Source organism: Caloenas nicobarica, chromosome Z (assembly GCF_036013445.1).
Source record: "Caloenas nicobarica isolate bCalNic1 chromosome Z, bCalNic1.hap1, whole genome shotgun sequence".
In the NCBI taxonomy this organism is placed as follows: domain Eukaryota; kingdom Metazoa; phylum Chordata; class Aves; order Columbiformes; family Columbidae; genus Caloenas; species Caloenas nicobarica.
In genome coordinates, this window is record NC_088284.1 from 41,912,656 (window position 1) to 41,930,465 (window position 17,810).

At 39.7% G+C, this 17,810-nt stretch overlaps 1 protein-coding gene across 2 annotated transcripts in view; it reads right to left on the reverse strand.

Moving 5' to 3' along the window:
* Positions 1-412: 412 nt before the first annotated feature.
* Positions 413-17,810, reverse strand: part of FAM174A (family with sequence similarity 174 member A) — a 62,017-nt gene continuing 44,619 nt past the window's right edge. Inside the window, exons 3-4 of one of the 2 annotated variants that reach the window (XM_065656674.1) lie at positions 11,547-11,589; positions 9,858-10,608 (exon numbers count right to left, since the gene is read on the reverse strand). In XM_065656674.1, coding sequence (XP_065512746.1) covers positions 11,562-11,589 — 28 coding nt within the window. In that variant the 3' untranslated portion in view covers positions 9,858-10,608; positions 11,547-11,561. Of the gene's footprint in view, positions 453-9,857; positions 10,609-11,546; positions 11,590-17,810 lie in introns of those variants that run through there. The other variant, XM_065656675.1, reaches the window with a different exon arrangement.

Genomic DNA, 17,810 nt, shown 5'->3' on the forward strand with positions numbered 1-17,810 from the left:
GAAAGCCAATGAGCAAACTGGACTGAGACCATACAGCAAAAAAAGCATTAGAAGAAAGCAGGTTGAACCACCTTGGAAAATGTCACCTTTGATTCTCTTTAAGTGTTTTCCTCCAAGAATTGGGTGCATTTCTTCTACAAGGCTATAAAATCTAACATTGTAGACTCATCAAGACATTATGATATTTATGTCTGAAAAATGTAACCAAAAATGGAGTCAAAGCTGAGTTCCCATTGAGTTTTAGAACTACCATAAGCACAGTCCAACAACTACAAAAATAACCTAAAAAAAGAAAAAAAAATGCTTAGACATGACCCTTATCTCTCACCTTCTCAAATAAACAGCTTCAGCACTTCCAGTTTCTTATTCATATGAAAGCCTCTGTGAGCATCTAAAAGATATGTATCTTATAGGGGTTTGAGGGTTTTTATAACGTGGAAATTATAACTTGCCTAAAAGAAAAAAACAACACATATTAAAAGCTCTGCAGGCAGTAAGTTAGACTAGAACTGCACCTAGAAATTTCCCAGTGTCTGACAGTTGACAAAGGATTTTTTGAAACAGGTACACACTTCAGTGCAGTGTTAGCTGCAACTGGTATTTCACCTGGAGTCTTGTTCCAATATTATTATGGTCTTCTAAAGGAATGAGAGATTAGTAAGGTGTTCATCTCTCATAAATCCCGATTGTGTCAAATATGTAGTATTTCTTACTGACCAGATGGGAAATCCAATCCTTGGTCTTTGTCTCTCATGCCTTCAGCTTGTGAGAAGGGCTTCACTGAAATTTCAATGAGCTTCTTGTTTTCAATTTTGACAGGCAGTTCTATAACTAATTCCTTTCTTGAAAAGTTGATGTGGTCCAGTCCCTACAAGATTTTTTCTGTCCACAAGGAATGAAGCTAAATCAAACAGAATACAACTTATTCTTTAGATATCTCTTTTTTCATGGTTCAGCAGGAAAACAGGGTTTCCGTCTGGTAGTTTCATATGTGGGATATTTATCCAGGGTAAATGGAGATTTTTTGTTGGTATCAAAATTTTTTAGGAAACCATTGTAGTCAAATGCTTCAAGAAGTCAGCAGTTTAGGATTTTACTACGTACTTAATCTAAGCTTGTTTTTATTTTCATAAAAGTAGTGTTCAGTGCTTTGCAATGTAACTGTTCAAGGTAATTTTCAGGGACAGATACCTAGAATAATCCTCTTGATTAACTTGGCAGAATTTCCTTCCTATTACCATTAATATTTTGCTGTTAGTAGCTTTATTTCTCTGAATAAGTGCTCCTTTTAATAGCCCAGACACTTACAGAAAGATGACTTTGGAGCAGAATAAAGATGTCTACTCTCACACAGCTGGAAGTCTCAGTTTTGCAAACTGTATAAGGCACATACAAGACAACCAAGTGATCAGGCCCAGTCAGCATGGGTTTATGAAAGGCAGGTCCTGTTTGACCTGATCTCCTTCTACAAGAGGGTGACCCACCTAGTAGATGAGGGAAAGGCTGTGGGTGTTGTGTACTTAGACTTCAGTAAGGTCTTTGACACCATATCCCACAGCATTCTACTGGAGAAGCTGGCAGCTCATGGCCTAGATGGACATGAACAGTGAACAGAATCAAATCCAGTTGGTGGCCGGTCACGAGTGGTGTTCCCCAGGGTTCAGGATTGGAGCCAGTTCTGTTTAACATCTTTATCGATGATCTGGATGAGGGGATTGAGTGCACCCTTAGTAAGTTTGCAGATGACACCAAGTTAGGCGGGAGTGTTGATCTGCTGGATGCTAGGAAGGCCAGACAGAGGGATCTGGACTGGCTTGATCGTTTGGCTGAGGCCAATTTTATGAAGTTTAACAAGACCACGTGCCGGGTCCTGCATTTGGGTCACAACAACCCCATGCAGTGCTACAGGCTCAGGGAAGAGTGGCTGGAAAGCTGCCTGGCGGAAAAGGACTTGGGATTGTTGATTGATAGCTGGCTGAATATGAGCCAGCAGTGTGCCCAGGTGGCCAAAAAGGCCAACAGCATCCTGGCTTGTATCAGGAATAGTGTGGCCAGCAGGACTAGAGAAGTGATTGTGCTGCTGTACTCAGCACTGGTGAGGCCCCATCTTGAATATTGTGTTCAGTTTTGGGCACCTCATTATAGGAAAGACATGGAGGTGCTGAAGAGAATGCAGAGGAGGGCGACAAAGCTGGTGAGGGGTCTGGAGCACAAGTCATGTGAGGAATGGTTAAGTGAACTGGGGCTGTTTAGCATGGAAGTAGCAAGTAATAGGACAAGAAGAAATGGCCTCAAGTTGCACCAGGCAAAGTTTAGATTGGATATTAGGAAAAAATTCTTCACAGAAAGGGGTGTGAAGCAGTGGAACTGGCTGCCCAGGGAAGTGGTGGCGTCACCATTCCTGGAGGCATTTAAAAGGTGTGCAGATGAGGTTCTTAGGGACATGGTTTAGTGCTAGAGTTAGGTTATGGTTGGATTCGATGATCCTGAGGGTGTCTTCCAACCAAAATGATTCTATGATTCTATGATTATGTATCAAATCATTAGGAGAGGATGGCAATTGACTCCAAGAGTTTTAGAAACTTCCGTTTCCCTGTGTAATCTGGCTCTTAGCAGGAGAAAATTGAATAATTCAGATTCTCCTCTAAGTCTCTTCAGAAACATTATTTTTCTGTCATCCTATTACTCAGTTATGTTGATTATATCCATAAAAATTTACAGAAATTACACTGTGCATTAGCAAACAACATATGCCCTTTGCTAATTTATTACATCCATTAAAATGGGGCTGGTGTTTCATAATCAGAAATCTAAGTAAGAAAATATTGTGTTAATTGTTCATAAACTAAAATGTCAATGCTATAAAAAATAATTAAACATTTAATGCAAAAATCAATGTAAAGCCCATTTAATTATGCTACTCTCCTTTCAAATTCCCTGTGCTGGTTTTCTCTTGGCTTTTTAGTCAAGTTCATATTTCGTGTTTCCACCTAGAAGCAGCCTATTATCCAAATAGACAGGAAACTTATCCTGTGTTATAATTTGCATTTATCAAAGTGACTTTGCTTTTGAATTTGGCATTTACTAAAAAACTTACCTTTATGCAAAACAATTCTTACCAGCTCTGCTTCTGTGACTGCCCATTTTTCTGCTGTGTTTTGAAGCTTGAACAAATGTCAGTAATAGATAGATTTTAACAACTTCCTTTAATTGTTTCTAGCAAAGAGAAAACAAAATAAACCTCTTTCCCCCAAATTCCTAGAAAAAATATAAATACAACATAGCACACATTTTTTATAGCAGTTGTGAAGAACAGACTTCAACCATATTTTTACTTGAAGAAATGTGTGTCTAGTTTCCTTTTCTTCAGTCACCTGTACAGTGGATGTGCTGTAACTTAGTGTAATGTAATTTAATTCGTCTTTTAAACTCCAAGTCAGGAGCCATCCATTTAATCCACGCAAACTGACTTTTGGAGTGCATTTCTGTTACACAAAGCTGGACAACTACAATGTACGCTTTGCTTAACCACTTAAATTAAGCTAGAAACTTTAGTAAAAAAAATTATTTTTGCAATAAAGTTAGAAGTGATGGAAGGTGTGAAATGATTCCAGAACTAGACCAAAGAGCCAAGTTCAGTGGATGAATCTAGGAAATTAAGATTTAACCATTTATATAATCAATCCATAAGTAAAAATCTTGTTCTCAAGAGAAATGGGTTGAATCATATCTTTTAAAGTTACAATTTATTCATACTTCTTTGCAGTAAAACTTAGATATTGTCAACAATAAAAATCACATTATATTAGACAACATAAAAGTTATATATGGTAGGAATGTATCCAGAGCAAGTGAAGTGAAAATCATTGGCTGGTAAATTCCTTGACTAGTTATTTATGCAACTATAAACCTAGCAGTAGTTACCTGGAAAATTATTGAAGGAAAACATTTTAAAATTATCTTGCAGAAAAAAAAGCCAACCACCTTCATGTTACTTTCTGTTTATTCATATTAATTACATGGCAGTAGAAACAGCATATGTCCTAGAAGTTCAGCCTAGGTTTTTGGTTCTGTTTTTGTTGGTTCATTTTGGTTTTTAGTAACACATTAATAAAATAAGGCAGACAAACACAATTAATGCATTAATTTCAGTATAGTCTAAATTAGCAGAAGGAGAACCAACATATTGAATAGTTGTATGCAAAAAAAAAGTTGCGAATTAAAGAAGTAAAAGAGATGTGGTTTTAGACCTAAGCACTGCTGTGGAGGCTTTATCATACTTCCACTTCTGCCTTATGCTGTGATTCTCTAGAAAATGAGCTCTACTGAGCTTTAGGAGCAAAGGGCCATAGCATCACAGGACAGATAATTAAGGTTGGAAGAGGCCTCAGGACATCTCTAGCCCAGCCTCTGACTACAGCAGGGTCAGCTCTAAGGGCAGTGTTGGACCGGAGAAGTAATGACAAACACTCGCTTTCTCCAAGCATGGCCAATTCCTCTCAAACTGGTGCTCTGTGAGGGTACTAGCTCATGGTGGCAAGCTTTTGATAGCCAATGTTCAGAGGAAATGTCCAAAGAGTACAAGGTGTTGATTCCTACACTCTACCCATTGCCTTATTTATATGGTATTAGGACTTTCAATGGTACTTATTCTATGCTGCAAATTAAGCAGTGCCGGGTACTATTCAAATTCTGAAACTCAGCAAGCTATTCTGTTACAATGTTAAAATGATCACAGTCAGTTTTAGGGGACCAAAAACTCTCTCCTAGAAAATTCTTGGATCCCATTTAGGAGTTAGAAATGACTCAAAACTGATTCCAATAGACAGCTTGCTATCCTGTTCAGGAAATAAAATATGTTTAAGTGTAAGGTTGCAGGCTGTGTAGTGCTGGAGTGCCAGAAAGCAGCTCAGGTTGTGTTTGTTAGCCATGTTTGCAAAGGTAAGTTAGTCTCCTGAATCACCACCATGAATCTGAAACACTGAAGTGTGAGCAAAGGCTTGCATTTTTATCAGGGCTTGTTTTTATCTTTCTGTCCTTTAATGAATCTGCTAGATCTGACTGATTTTTCTTCCTTTTTCCTTTCTAACTTTTGTTGGATAAGCTGGTCCCCATGAAAATGAAGATTAAAATCATTATCGTTTTCCAGTAATCCACTATATATATGTTTTACTAGAATTTCTTCTACTACCAGCTCCTTTAACACTGCTTTTTTTTCATATAAGCATATGGCCAAAGGGTGAAATAGGAGATAGTTAAAGCATTTAAGAAACAGTCATCACCAGCTGCAGTAAAGATAATGTATTACTTCAGTTACTAATAATAATGTTAAAATGTTCTGAATGGTCAAGCCAATAACCAGTGGTTAAATGGTCCCAGACAGACTAAATGGACTCAATACAGCTAAAGGCATTATATCTAGAGCACATCTAAAAGACTATATAAGTAAAGTGAGATAATTTTTTTTTGGAAACCAGTGGGACACCAGAGGTAATGGACTCAATGTGAACTCTCAGTGTAATAAGAAAAAGGAGAAAAGTGCTTTTGCGTGTGTGAACAGACTCCTGGTAGGACATCGTTTCCACTTCTGGTATCCACATTTCCAGATGAAGTAGAAATATCATTAAGAGCTCAAAAAAAAAAAAAAAAAAAAAAGCAAAAATAACACAAGAATTGGAAAAATAATGTAGGCTATTAAAGTTCAGTCTACTCAGTTTCTGTAAAAAAGGATTTAGAGGTAACTTGATAAGCATGTCAGACACTGAAAAGACCATCAATTCTCTGGAGCCTTTCAGTCTTTCAGAGAAAGTCATAGTAAGAGTAAGAGGATGTAAAACGAAATTAGGCAAAATGAACCAGGAAATCAGCTGCCATTTCCTAGAAGTGCCAGCTGGCACTCAAAAAGTGCATCAGGAGAGTGACAGAACCTCCATCACTTACTGCATTAGAAGAAAATGAGACATCTACATAAGAAGTTAGAACCATAGGAAAAACACACAGCTTCAAAGGAAAAGGGAAGAAAATCAGTCCAGCAGTAAAATGAACACTGAATGCTGGGTGTGGTCTGTAGTCAGTGCTAGTGTGCAGACAGGCAGTTTCAGCTACAGAGTGTTTCTTGTTATCCTATTGCTACTTTCCGTAATAAATATATTTTTAGCTACCACATGTATTTTTTGTTAATGGGTGTTTGTGGACACAGTGCCATCCTAACACTAGTCAGATTAAGCCCCACCATTCCTGAAATTAACAACAGGCACTGAAATTGGGATTTGAAGGCAGCCACTCTCAGACTTGATTCCTTTGATTGCAGTGATCTCCATTTCCTACTGTGCCATCAAAACTGAATCACTTCAAAGAGATAAGCCCTGCTCTGTGAATGATGTTCCACTTCCTACCTCAGCTTCTCAGTGAAAAAAAAATCTCTTGAGGGAGAAGAGTCTCCAGGGGGTCTGCTTTTGAGGGTTTAGGAATCACGAGTGTTGGTCAGTTTCTAAGAACTGCCTTTTAAAAGCACAGGAGCCAGCAATTTCATAGTCTGAAAACTCAAGCACATGGGGCAGAAGGCCAGCTTCGCTGAACAGGGAACTCCTTTTGAAACTCAGGATAAAAAATAAATTGTTGTGTGCACATACGCAGGCACATCACAAGAAGAGCCAGAGGCCACGAATGCATTGCAAAGAGCAAGTTTTATTTTAGTTACCTCTCTACTGGGGGATCTCCGAAGTCGCACCTAAGCTCCCAGGCAGACGTGACACAAGTGGGGACGCAGGCGCTGGTCAGTTCAGCCCTGCTGGAAGATCACCGGGCCTGCTGAGCTCGCCTGGATTTCAAGGCTTCAGGCAGGAGCAGCCTCCCGCTCTTTCTCACAACAAAGCAGGAATCTCAGACATAGTGATAAGGTGCCTAGAGTTTCTCACAGGCCTATGTTATCTAACACAGAGGTTCTACTCATCAAGCACACAAGGTCAGTAAAACAATTAGTGTGATGTATGTGCTTTTTCTACAGACAGGTGCAAGTCACTTTGAGTGTATTTACATTTAACTAACCTCCTCGCCAATCTTGTGCTATATTCCCATACAATTGTACAATCTCTGGAAGACAGCTCAGGCTTCACAGGAAGATTACAGAGCGCTGGTTTACATCTGCAGGGTAAAAACATGAAAGGCCAAAGCTGAACTAGAGTTGAAACTGGCTAGTGTTGCATCAGACAACAAGGGCTTTTTAAAGTACTTTAATAGCAAAAGGAGGTCTAAAGAATACATTGGACCAATACTTGTTTAAGATGGCCACCTGAGAAACATTCAACACTTTTTTTGCCTCAGTCTTTTAGCAATTCTGATAGACCTTGGGCTGCCTGGTCCTCTGAGTTGGTGGACCACAACTTTGGGAACAATGACTTTCCATTTGTGGGCACTCAAATAATAAGAGGTCAATTGTATCACAGAATGTAAGGGATTGGAAGGGACCTCAAAAGATCATCTAGTCCAATCCCCCCACCGGAGCAGGAACACGTAGATGAGGTTACACAGGAAGGCATCCAGGTGGGTTTTGAATGTCTCCAGAGAAGGAGACTCCACAACCTCCCTGGGCAGCCTGTTCCAGTGCTCTGGCACCCTCACTGTGGAGAAGTTTCTTCTCATATTTAAGTGGAACCTCCTGTGTCCCAGTTTGTACCCATTGCCCCTTGTCTTGTCATTGGTTGTCACCAAGAAGAGCCTGGCTCCATCCTCGTGACACTCATCCTTTACATATTTCTAAACATTAATGAGGTCACCCCTCAGTCTCCTCCAAGCTAAAGAGATCCAGCTCCCTCAGCCTTTCCTCATAAGGGAGATGCTCCACTCCCTTAATCAATTCTGTGATTCTGTATCAATTGAATGTTCACAAATCCATGGGGCTTGGTGGGATTCATCCCAGAGTACTGAAGGATCTAGTGGATGTTTCAGCAGGACACCTCTCAGGCACCTACCAAAGATCTTGGGAGTCTGGGAGGCGACCACTGACTGGAAGCTAACCAATATTATTCCAGTGTACAAGGAGGACATGAGGGAAGACCCAGGAAACTACAGACATATTAGACTAACTTCAGTACCCGGAAAAATTATGGGCAAGATCATACCAGGTGCTACTGAAAGGCATTTAAAGCACAATTAAATTATCAGGCACAAACAATATGGGTCTACAAGGGGAAAGTCTTGTTTAGCTAATCTTAGTCTTCTAGGATAAGGTCACTCATCTAGTGGAGGAAGGGAAGGTGGTGGAAGTTGGTTTTCTGGATTTTAGTGTGGCTTTTGATACTGTCCCTCACATCACCCTTCTGGACAAGATCTCCAGACGTGAGATGAGCAGGTACACATTGCACTGCATGATGAACTGGCTGAACAGCAGGGCTCAAAGTGTTGTAGTGAATGGGGCTACATCTCGCTGGCAGGCAGCCACCACTGCTGGTTTTCAGGGCTCAGTTCTAGGGCCAGTTGTGTTTGATATTTTTGTCAGTCATCTGGAGGGAGGAGTTGAATGTACCATCAGTAAGTTTGCTGATGATACTAAACTTGGAGGTGCAGTTGGCTCTCTCAAGGGATGAGGCCTTACAGATGGATCTAGATAGATTGAAACATTAGGCAACCATCAATGGCATGAACTTTCACAAGAACAAATGCCAGACTCTGCACCTGGGCCAGAGTAATGCTGAACACAAGGAGAAATTGGGAGAGGAGTGGCTGAAGAGCAGCCCTGCAGAAAGGGAGCTGGGGGTCCTGGTTGGTAGCAGGCTCAATATGAGTCAGCAGTGTGACCCCTGGCAGCCCACAGAGCAAACCTCTGCATCCTCGGGTTCATCAAACACAGCATAACCAGCTGGTCAAAAGAGGAGATTATCCTGCTGTATTTAGTGACAGTGCAGCCTCACCTTGAGTGTCGTGTGCAGTTCTGGGGGTCCACAATTTGTCTATCTTTTAAAAACAATGTTAAGGTCCTTGAATGCATCCAGAGGAGGGCAACCTTGCTGGTGGAAGGGCTGGAAGGCATGTCCTGTGAGGAGTGACTGAGAACTCTGAGTTTGTATAGTTTGGAGAAAAGGAGGCTGAGGGGAAACCTCATTGCTCTCTGCAGCTTCCTGTGGAGGGGCAGTGAAGAAGGAGGTGCTGATCTCTTTTTCTTGATATCCAGTGACAGAACGCCCAAGAATGGTTCAAAGCTGCACCAATGGAGGTTTAGACTGGACATCAGGAAGCATTCCTTTGCTAACAGGGTAGTCAAACACTGGAACACACTTCCTAGAGAGATGGTCAGTACCTCATATCTGTCAGAGTTTAAGAGGCATTTGGACAGTGAATTATTAAAATGTCTAAAATTTATTTCTGCTTTTTGAGAACCTTAATTACTGAATATTAATTGCATTGGAAGTATGGATCTAAAAAAAAAATCACATTACACAGATTTTTATCACGCACAAAACCTAAAAAATGCTGGGACCAGGTAGTCTAACAATTTAACAGGAATAAAACTTTCTTCAAATGTCTGCATACCTACTACTGTGCTCACAAAAGTCAGCACGACAGTCGTGTACAATGTTTTCCCAATTTCTGCAGCAGAAGCTTCATACATAATGACAGTGTGGGCAGTTTTATACCAACATGCACTGCTAGTTGGGCCAAAGGAAAAAAGGAATTCTATATTCAGTTAAACTAATACTTTCTGGTTTCCAGTGTAACACTCCTGCACATTGTATTCAGTTTAATAGGCCAAGTTCGTAGTTTTCCCTTCTCTCTAGGGTCTGTCTTCTCTATTTGACTATCTTTTTTCCTTAAAAAAATGTATAGGAAGATAATATCTTTCAGACCTCTAGCTATCTGTGTCATATCTAGATGAAATGGGTCAGCATTTTTCATTATTAGGAGAGGCTAGCAGAAAGACTTTTGTATTTATATGCAGATAATGTGGTCATGAAGCTTGTTTCCTTAGAAAGCCAGAGTAAAAGCATAACATTTCCTTTGCAAGACAGTGCAATGAAACTGAGAGCCAAAGAAAAAGACAGATGGTATTTTTGCACAGTTTATAATGTTTCATTCTGCTACAAATGCTGATGTTATTCAGCTTTACATTAATTGTCATTAAAATGAAAGAGGACCGAAAACTTTGCAATGTACACACAATTAAGAACACTCAGGAATAGGATTCTATCGAGTACAAAATCAATCTTCAAAGTCTGTCACATTCCACAAAATGTTTGCAATGTGTATGTGTATTTATTCATTTTTATGTATTGCATCATTTCCAAACCATATTTTTGAATACCCCTTTTCCTGGTAATGTAGATACAAAGGCATAATATTCTCTGTCATGCTGAGATATTGCTACTTCAGATTTTTGTTAAATCCCTTATTTTGAATGTTAACCAATTAGAAGCTCACACTCAGAAACCAAAATACAATTTCAAGAGTTTGAGGAAGTTTAAAATATATAATATAACAATAAAAATAAGTTAAATATTCTTCCAAGGCAGCAAGAATGGCTGTTATCTGCAAGGTTCAGATTTATGGATGGTCTTGTCCTTTCCTTGAATGTTTCTTATTCTGTCCTACTGAATCTTCCTCATATTAAATGTTCTGAAATGAACAGAAAGTAGAGTCTGAATCTGGAAGATTATAGGTATTTTTCAATTTTTATTAATCACCAAACAAGTAGATAAAGCTTTTGCTGAATTTGAAACACATGAGTGACATGTCTCCTGAATAATACTACAGAAATAGTGTCAGAAGGACACTGGGCAGGATATGAGAAAGCTCTTCGTGACCTACTGTATATGAAATGAAGTGCCAGTTTATTTCCTTGAAGAGAAACAGAAAAAATTGCAAATGTATGTTGCTCATGTAGTCTTAATTCCTGATGCTTAATTCCTGATTCATACACAAAGCTACTGAATTAAAGCCTAGAGTATGTGTCAGTATTCACTAAGAGAATGCTTATATCTGCATAATTTAATTATCTGGAAGACTATGAGTTTTTACATGCCCTCTCATTTACTTCCTTATATGAGTTCTCTTTTCTTATTAAATTGCAGTGATTGTTAATGTGGACTTTTGATAAATACTACAGTCCTGCTTACCTCAAACTGCTCACGGAACTGCCCTTTTCCAAGACACACAATCTAAGAAAGCACTTTTTCTATTGTTAAAAACAGCTACAGACTGAAAAGAATCCTGGGAAAGTCAGAATCTTTATTAATACAGTAATATTTTTCATACATGTTCAAATTGGAACATGTGCTTACATACAGAAGTATCTTCACCCTTACCAATGTAACTAACCGCACTGGTGAAGACCAAAGGCTCATGGACCAATGTTTGTTCTCTGATATATAGCAGATATTAAACATACGCCCTGAAGTAAGTGAAGTATGACACACAGCTCCATTAGATGTAATAAATAGAAGTCATTACAAAAAGAGATTTACAGAATCTATTACTATTTCCTGCTGGAAATAAATACTAAATGAAGTCCTAAAGGACAGATAAGTCATGGAATACTAAAAAAGACTACTTACACAGCACTTTGTTCCCTAGGGGTCCAGTTTAAGGCAGGCCAAGCTGAGGACAACAAAGAGCAGATATAAAAAGTGTTTAAACCTTGGGGAAGAATGAAAGGCCATTGTATGGATGGATAACTCGTAATCTGAGCAGCTGCTTTACGAAAACAAGGAAAAAGAAAGAAATAGATAATAATAAAAAATTAAAGACACGTTATTTTGTTCATCATGAAAACACCAGTAAAAGGGGTACTACTTAGTGAAACAAAGGTAATTCAGCAAAAAAAAAGGTGACTTATTTTTGCCAAACTGCTTGCAGAAATTGACAAAAATCTCTCTATTTGTTCTACACTGTAAGCTTGCTGCAGGTATTGCCAGTAAGCCCTTGTCATTGCTTTTGATATGACAAGTATCTGCCTGCGGAAATGACAGACCTGGTGATCAAAGTGTAAATCCAACGTACTGCATAAAGATTTTGCAATCTGCATATCACTTACACAGTCAGCAGTGTTCATTTCTAAGAACAAAAAGACTTCAAAAGGTGAGGTTGTACAGGTTTCTGGGTAAACCAGAAAGAAAATAAAAGCTGAAGAAAAATGTCCAAAGGGAAAATATTCCTATCTCACCTCTTTGTTTCTATCAGATGTTTCAGATTTACAGAGAGCACTGACAATAATTGAAATTCTCGTGAGGTAGAAGTATATCATGAATAATACAAGTATTTCATGTCTGACCTCCATCCCAAAGCACTTGATCATATTTTATGTATTTTGGATCTAAGACTACAAGCTGTGCTGCAGACTCAATTTCTTTTTTACTGGTGTTCCACTCAAGCACAAAAATCTGCCTGCAAACTTATAGGTAGAACTGACCTTGTGAAATTGGGCTGCTACACAGATCTGTACTTACTTTCTCATGCAAAAGAATATGAAACTCTTGCCAGACATTTTCTGAGGCTTAACTCTGCTGGCTAGAAACCTTCCCATTCCAAGGTGTTCACCATAGCCCTAGCTGGTTCTCACTGTCCCCTCATCTCTTCCTGGAGAGTAGTCAGGTAAACATTCCCATTCCTGTCTGGGTTAGTTTAAACTAACGTCCGTCCATCCATCCATCCATCCATCCATCCATCCATCCATCCATCCATCCATCCTCCTCTCGCCCCACTTAATTATAAAACAAACTACTTTATATGAAGTGACTAACTGCTCTGCATCAGAGGGAAATAAGAAACAGGTAAGCGGAAATAATATCACATCTCTTTGCAAACTGAGTATTTGCCCATCTCTACTATAAATACAGTCTGCTAAAGGTTTGAACAGGCCTTCAGTTATCTGCCCTATTCCAAAATCAGTTTATACCACAGTCTTTTCCTCTTGGTTGAGAAGGTGGCATCCAGAACAGCTGATTCAACAAAACTTTGTAGCAATGTATGCTATTGAAATTTTAAGCATCTGAAAGCTGGAGGAAAGCTTATACTTACAATTTAGGCAATCAGCCACCCTTTCAAACTGATCAAAGTTTACTCCTTTGCAGTAAGACCCTAATGATTTTTAAACTATGAAATTATATATATTTCTTAGCTTCCTGTTCCATTCTTCACTACATCAGCATACAGAGTTGCTGCTTTTGGTGTAAAGCTTTGAGATTTTGGTGGTGGTGGTTTGTTGTGTATTTTCAGGTTTGTGTGTGGGTTGTTTTTCTGTTGTTGTTGGTTGGGTTTTTTGTTTGTGGGGTTTTGTTTGGATTGTTTGTTTGTTTTGTGGTTTTGGTTTTGTTTTTCATTAAGCTGGTCTCATTCTGGAGTGGAAACAAGCGTTTATTAGAGAACATTCCAGGACATTACAGAGGTAAGTTTACAGTCATTTCTACAATCCCCAAGGTTTTGCAATAGGGACAGAAAGTAATCCACTGCTGTCTGATATTTCTTCTGGTCCATTTACCAATATTTTGTGTCCTGCCACCTTCCTTTCTGCTACCTGACTAACAACTAACTTTCGGCACATTTTTGAGTAACCAACATACAAGCACAGTCACAGAGACAAATATTTTCAAGAATAGTGCAACTGGCTTTGTCCAAGAAGGGCGAAGAGTTGTGCTAATACAGAAAAGGGCTGTACCCTTTGAGAGAATGGATGAAAAAAAATGAGCTAAGCAGGATTTGCAAAAACCGCTAGGAAATGCCACTAAATGTGGAGGTGAAAATGACATAAAGTGAGTGTTGCCCACAAAATTAATGACAGGGCCAATGACAGAAGACAAAAAGATCACTATAAGAAACAGCGTGCCCTTTCATTATGTAAACACACACAAAAACATTGGAAGAAATGTCAGCCCTCACTTCTCTCATTCCTTGGGACTTTCCAGCTTCTGCACCCTCTTCTCTCTTTCAATTACTGACGCAATGATCACAGCTGAGGTGGTTGTGTGGCCAGCACTGGGCTAGAGAGAGGAAGAAGCTGAGATTTTGCCTGCATTTTACCCTGCTCTGTGTATTTCTGTAATGACTTGGTCATCTAATGTCCCATCACAGACAGATGCAGCAGAGAGAAAGAGAAGTGAAGAAAAACCCATATAAATTCCAGACATATCGTCAGCCAAGCACATATTTTGGTTGCTTATTCAGCTCTATTTTAGTATTTCATGTTTCATTATTCACTTTTCAGCTGGGAGTTTGTCTAAATCCATTCAACGCTGCCTATAAAACTATAGCTGTCTACAGCTACATTTTTGGAATGAAAGCAAACATTATTGGCTTTAATATAAAATTCTTTTGGTTAGAGACAGACATGCTTGTCAAACCTATATCTCAGTTCTCTCTTAAAAATTTGACCATCACTATCAGAAGAAGAGCTGATTTTTTCTGAAAATTCATCTGCTATTTAAGTGCCTAAATGGCAACGAAGATTTTCTTAAACTCCAGTTGCAGCTGTGCTGAGCCCAATGATGTCTGTCTTGAAGTCTAAAAATCAGGTTTATTGGAATTACAAGATCAAGATTCTGCAAGCAAAACCTCAGATTTGCCTTCAGTAGTAGAATCTCATTAAAGATTTTCCAGGCTTGTATTTCATGAAAAAAGAAACTGTGGGGTTGTGCGGAAATAAACAAAACTTTGACCAGGGTACACAAGGGCTCTTTGAAATTTCCAATAGCACAAGAATTGTTCTTTCAAATTAGGACAAATTGAAATTACATAGTCATACAATTATGGAATTGTTTTGGTTGGAAAAGACCTTTAAGATCATCGAGTCCAGCCATTAACTTAGCACTGTCAAGTCCACCTCTATATCATGCCCCTAAGAAAGCCATCTTTAAATACCTCCAGGATGGTGACTCAACTAGTTCCCTGGGCAGCCTGTTCCAATGCCTGACAACCCCTGTCATGAAGAAGTCCTAATATCCAATCTAAACCTCCCCTAGCACAATTAGAGGCGTTTCCTCTTGTCCTATCACTTGCTACTTGGGAGAAGAGACCAACACCCTCTAAGCTACAACCTCCTTTCAGGTAGTTGTAGACAGCGACAAGGTCTCCCCTCAACCTCCTTTTCTCCAGGATAAACAGCCCCAGATCCCTCAGCTGCTCCTTGTAAGACTTGTGCTCCAGACCCCTCACCAGCTTCATCACCCTCCTCTGCACTCTCTCCAGCACCTCCAAGTCTTTCCTATAGTGAGGGCCCAAAACTGAACACAATATTCAAGGTGAGACCTCACCAGTGCCGAGTACAGCAGCACAATCACTTCTCTAGTCCTGCTTGTCACACTATTCCTGATACAAGCCAGGATGCTGTTGGCCTTTTTGGCCACCTGGGCACACTACTGGCTCATATTCAGCTAGCTGTCAACCAAAACCCCCAGATCCCTCTCTGCCAGGCAGTTTCCAGCCACCGTTCCCTGAGCCTGTAGTGCTGCCTGGGGTTGTTTTGACCCAGGTGCAGGAGCTGGCACTTGGCCCTGTTGAATCCCATACAGCTGGCCTCAGCCCATTGACCCAGCTGGTTCAGATGCCTCCATAGGGCATTTCTACCACCCAGCAGATCAACGCTCCCACCTAATTTGGTGTCGTCTGCAAACTTACTGAAGGTGCACTCAGTCCCCTCATCCATATAATTGATAAAGAGATTAAACAGAACTGGCCCAAATACTGAGCCCTGGGGAACACCACTCGTGACTGGCTGCAAACTGGATTTAACTTCATTCACTACAACTCTTTGGGCCTGGCCGTCCAGCCAGTTTTTTACCCATCGAAAAGTACACCCATCCAAGCCATGAGCTACCAGTTTCTCCAAGAGAATACTGTTGGAAACAGTGTCAAAGGCTTTACTCAAGTCTAGGTAGACAATATCCACAGCCTTTCCCTCATACCCTAAATGGGTCACCTTAACATAGGAGGAGATCAAGTTAGTCAAGAAGGACTTGTCTTTCATAAACCAATGCTGACTGAGCCTGATCGCTTGGTTGTCTTGTATGTGCTGTGTGATGGCACTCAGGATGATCTGCTTCATAATCTTTTCCAGCACCCAGCTCAGACTCGGCTACTGATCCCAACAACTTTTTGTGGGGAGAAGCCCTAATGTAGTAATTACTAGTTACTACATTACCATTCTCTTGGCACTTCCCTGGTTTCTAACTCATTAATAACCCTAGCATCTTACGGATATTTCGTAGATGCAAATATGCTCTGAAATGATTTTTCAGAATTCACTGAAATTAAATATTTCATTACTTTAAAGCAACACTTGAATGCTTGACTCAATATTTCAAATGGAAATAAGACATAGAATAAAGGACAAATGCCTGCTTGAGCCTAAAAATTTTGCTTCATATCAGGAATTGAAAATGTATGTCTTTTTTGCTTGGAAAGAAAAAAGAAATAAAAAACATTTTAAAAAACATAAAATATTTTTGCTGAAATAAACTTTTTTCCATATAACATTTTACCTTCAACAGTATATATTTCTGTCTAGCAACATTTCCAAACTAATACTTTTAGTCTGTACTGATGGGTACTGATTTCTGACAGTTGAATCCTCCATAGTCATCCCCATATTGAAACATTTTGACAGCTGTCTCCAACGATCCCCTATTTATTTTCTATAAAGTTAGGGTAAAAACATTTTTTTCCTCATGTAAAACTTTGAGACATGCAAAATGTATGTTTGAAACACAACCATGTTGTTTTGGCCCACACTGATTCTTGAACTATGTCTTGAAATTTTCTGGAGTGTATACACTGAGAAGAACTCTCTCAGGGTACATTAGGAGCATATTATATTCAGTTAAGTCCCAGCATCTAGAAATGTTTCTAGAGAATATTTAATCTAATGGTTTTTTGACTTCTTGCTGACTTAAAAGCTCCAGAATATGACTGATGAGAATCCAGTTTCTTCTGGGATTATTTTAAATGAAATCTTCTGGAAATGTGTTCATAGCCAGATACCTTAATTCATTTATTTCTATGAAAACGCTACAATTTCTATGGAAAGTGTACATAACACTTTAGGTAGACTTCTAAGTAAGTATAGGTGCCCTATTCCATCCATCTTGACTTGGTAATAACACAAATATATTAAACATGGGAAGATTCAGTGATGTTTCCATGACATATTCATACCTGGGATAGTTCCCATATTTATAAATCTGTACGAAGAACATATATACAGGTTGTGATTTCCCTGCCATGACACAGTCAGCAATAAAAATTCCATCTAAAATCCAAGAGGATGTCTCCAAGGGGACATGTTTTACTAGATTAGGTTGTTCAATTCATCAACAACTTGGACGAGGGAATAGAGTGCACTATTAGCAAGTTTGCTAATGACACCAAACTGGGAGGAGTGGCTGACACACCAGAAGGCTGTGCTGCCATCCAGCAAGATCTGGACAGGCTGGAGAGTTGGGCGGGGAAAAATTTAATGAAATATAACAAGGGAAAGTGTAGAGTCTTGCATCTGGGCAGGAACAAGCCCAGGTTCCAGTATAAGTTGGGGAATGACCAGTTGGAGAGCAGTGTAGGGGAAAGGGACCTGGGGCTCCTGGTGGATAGCAGGATGACCATGAGCCAGCACTGTGCCCTTGTGGCCAAGAAGGCCAATGGCATCCTGGGGTGTATTAGAAGAGGGGTGGTTAGTAGGTCAAGAGAGGTTCTCCTTCCCCTCTACTCTGCCCTGGTGAGACCACATCTGGAATATTGTGTCCAGTTCTGGGCCCCTCAGTTCAAGAAGGACAGGCGACTGCTGGAGAGAGTCCAGCGCAGGGCCACAAAGATGATTATGGGAGTGGAGCATC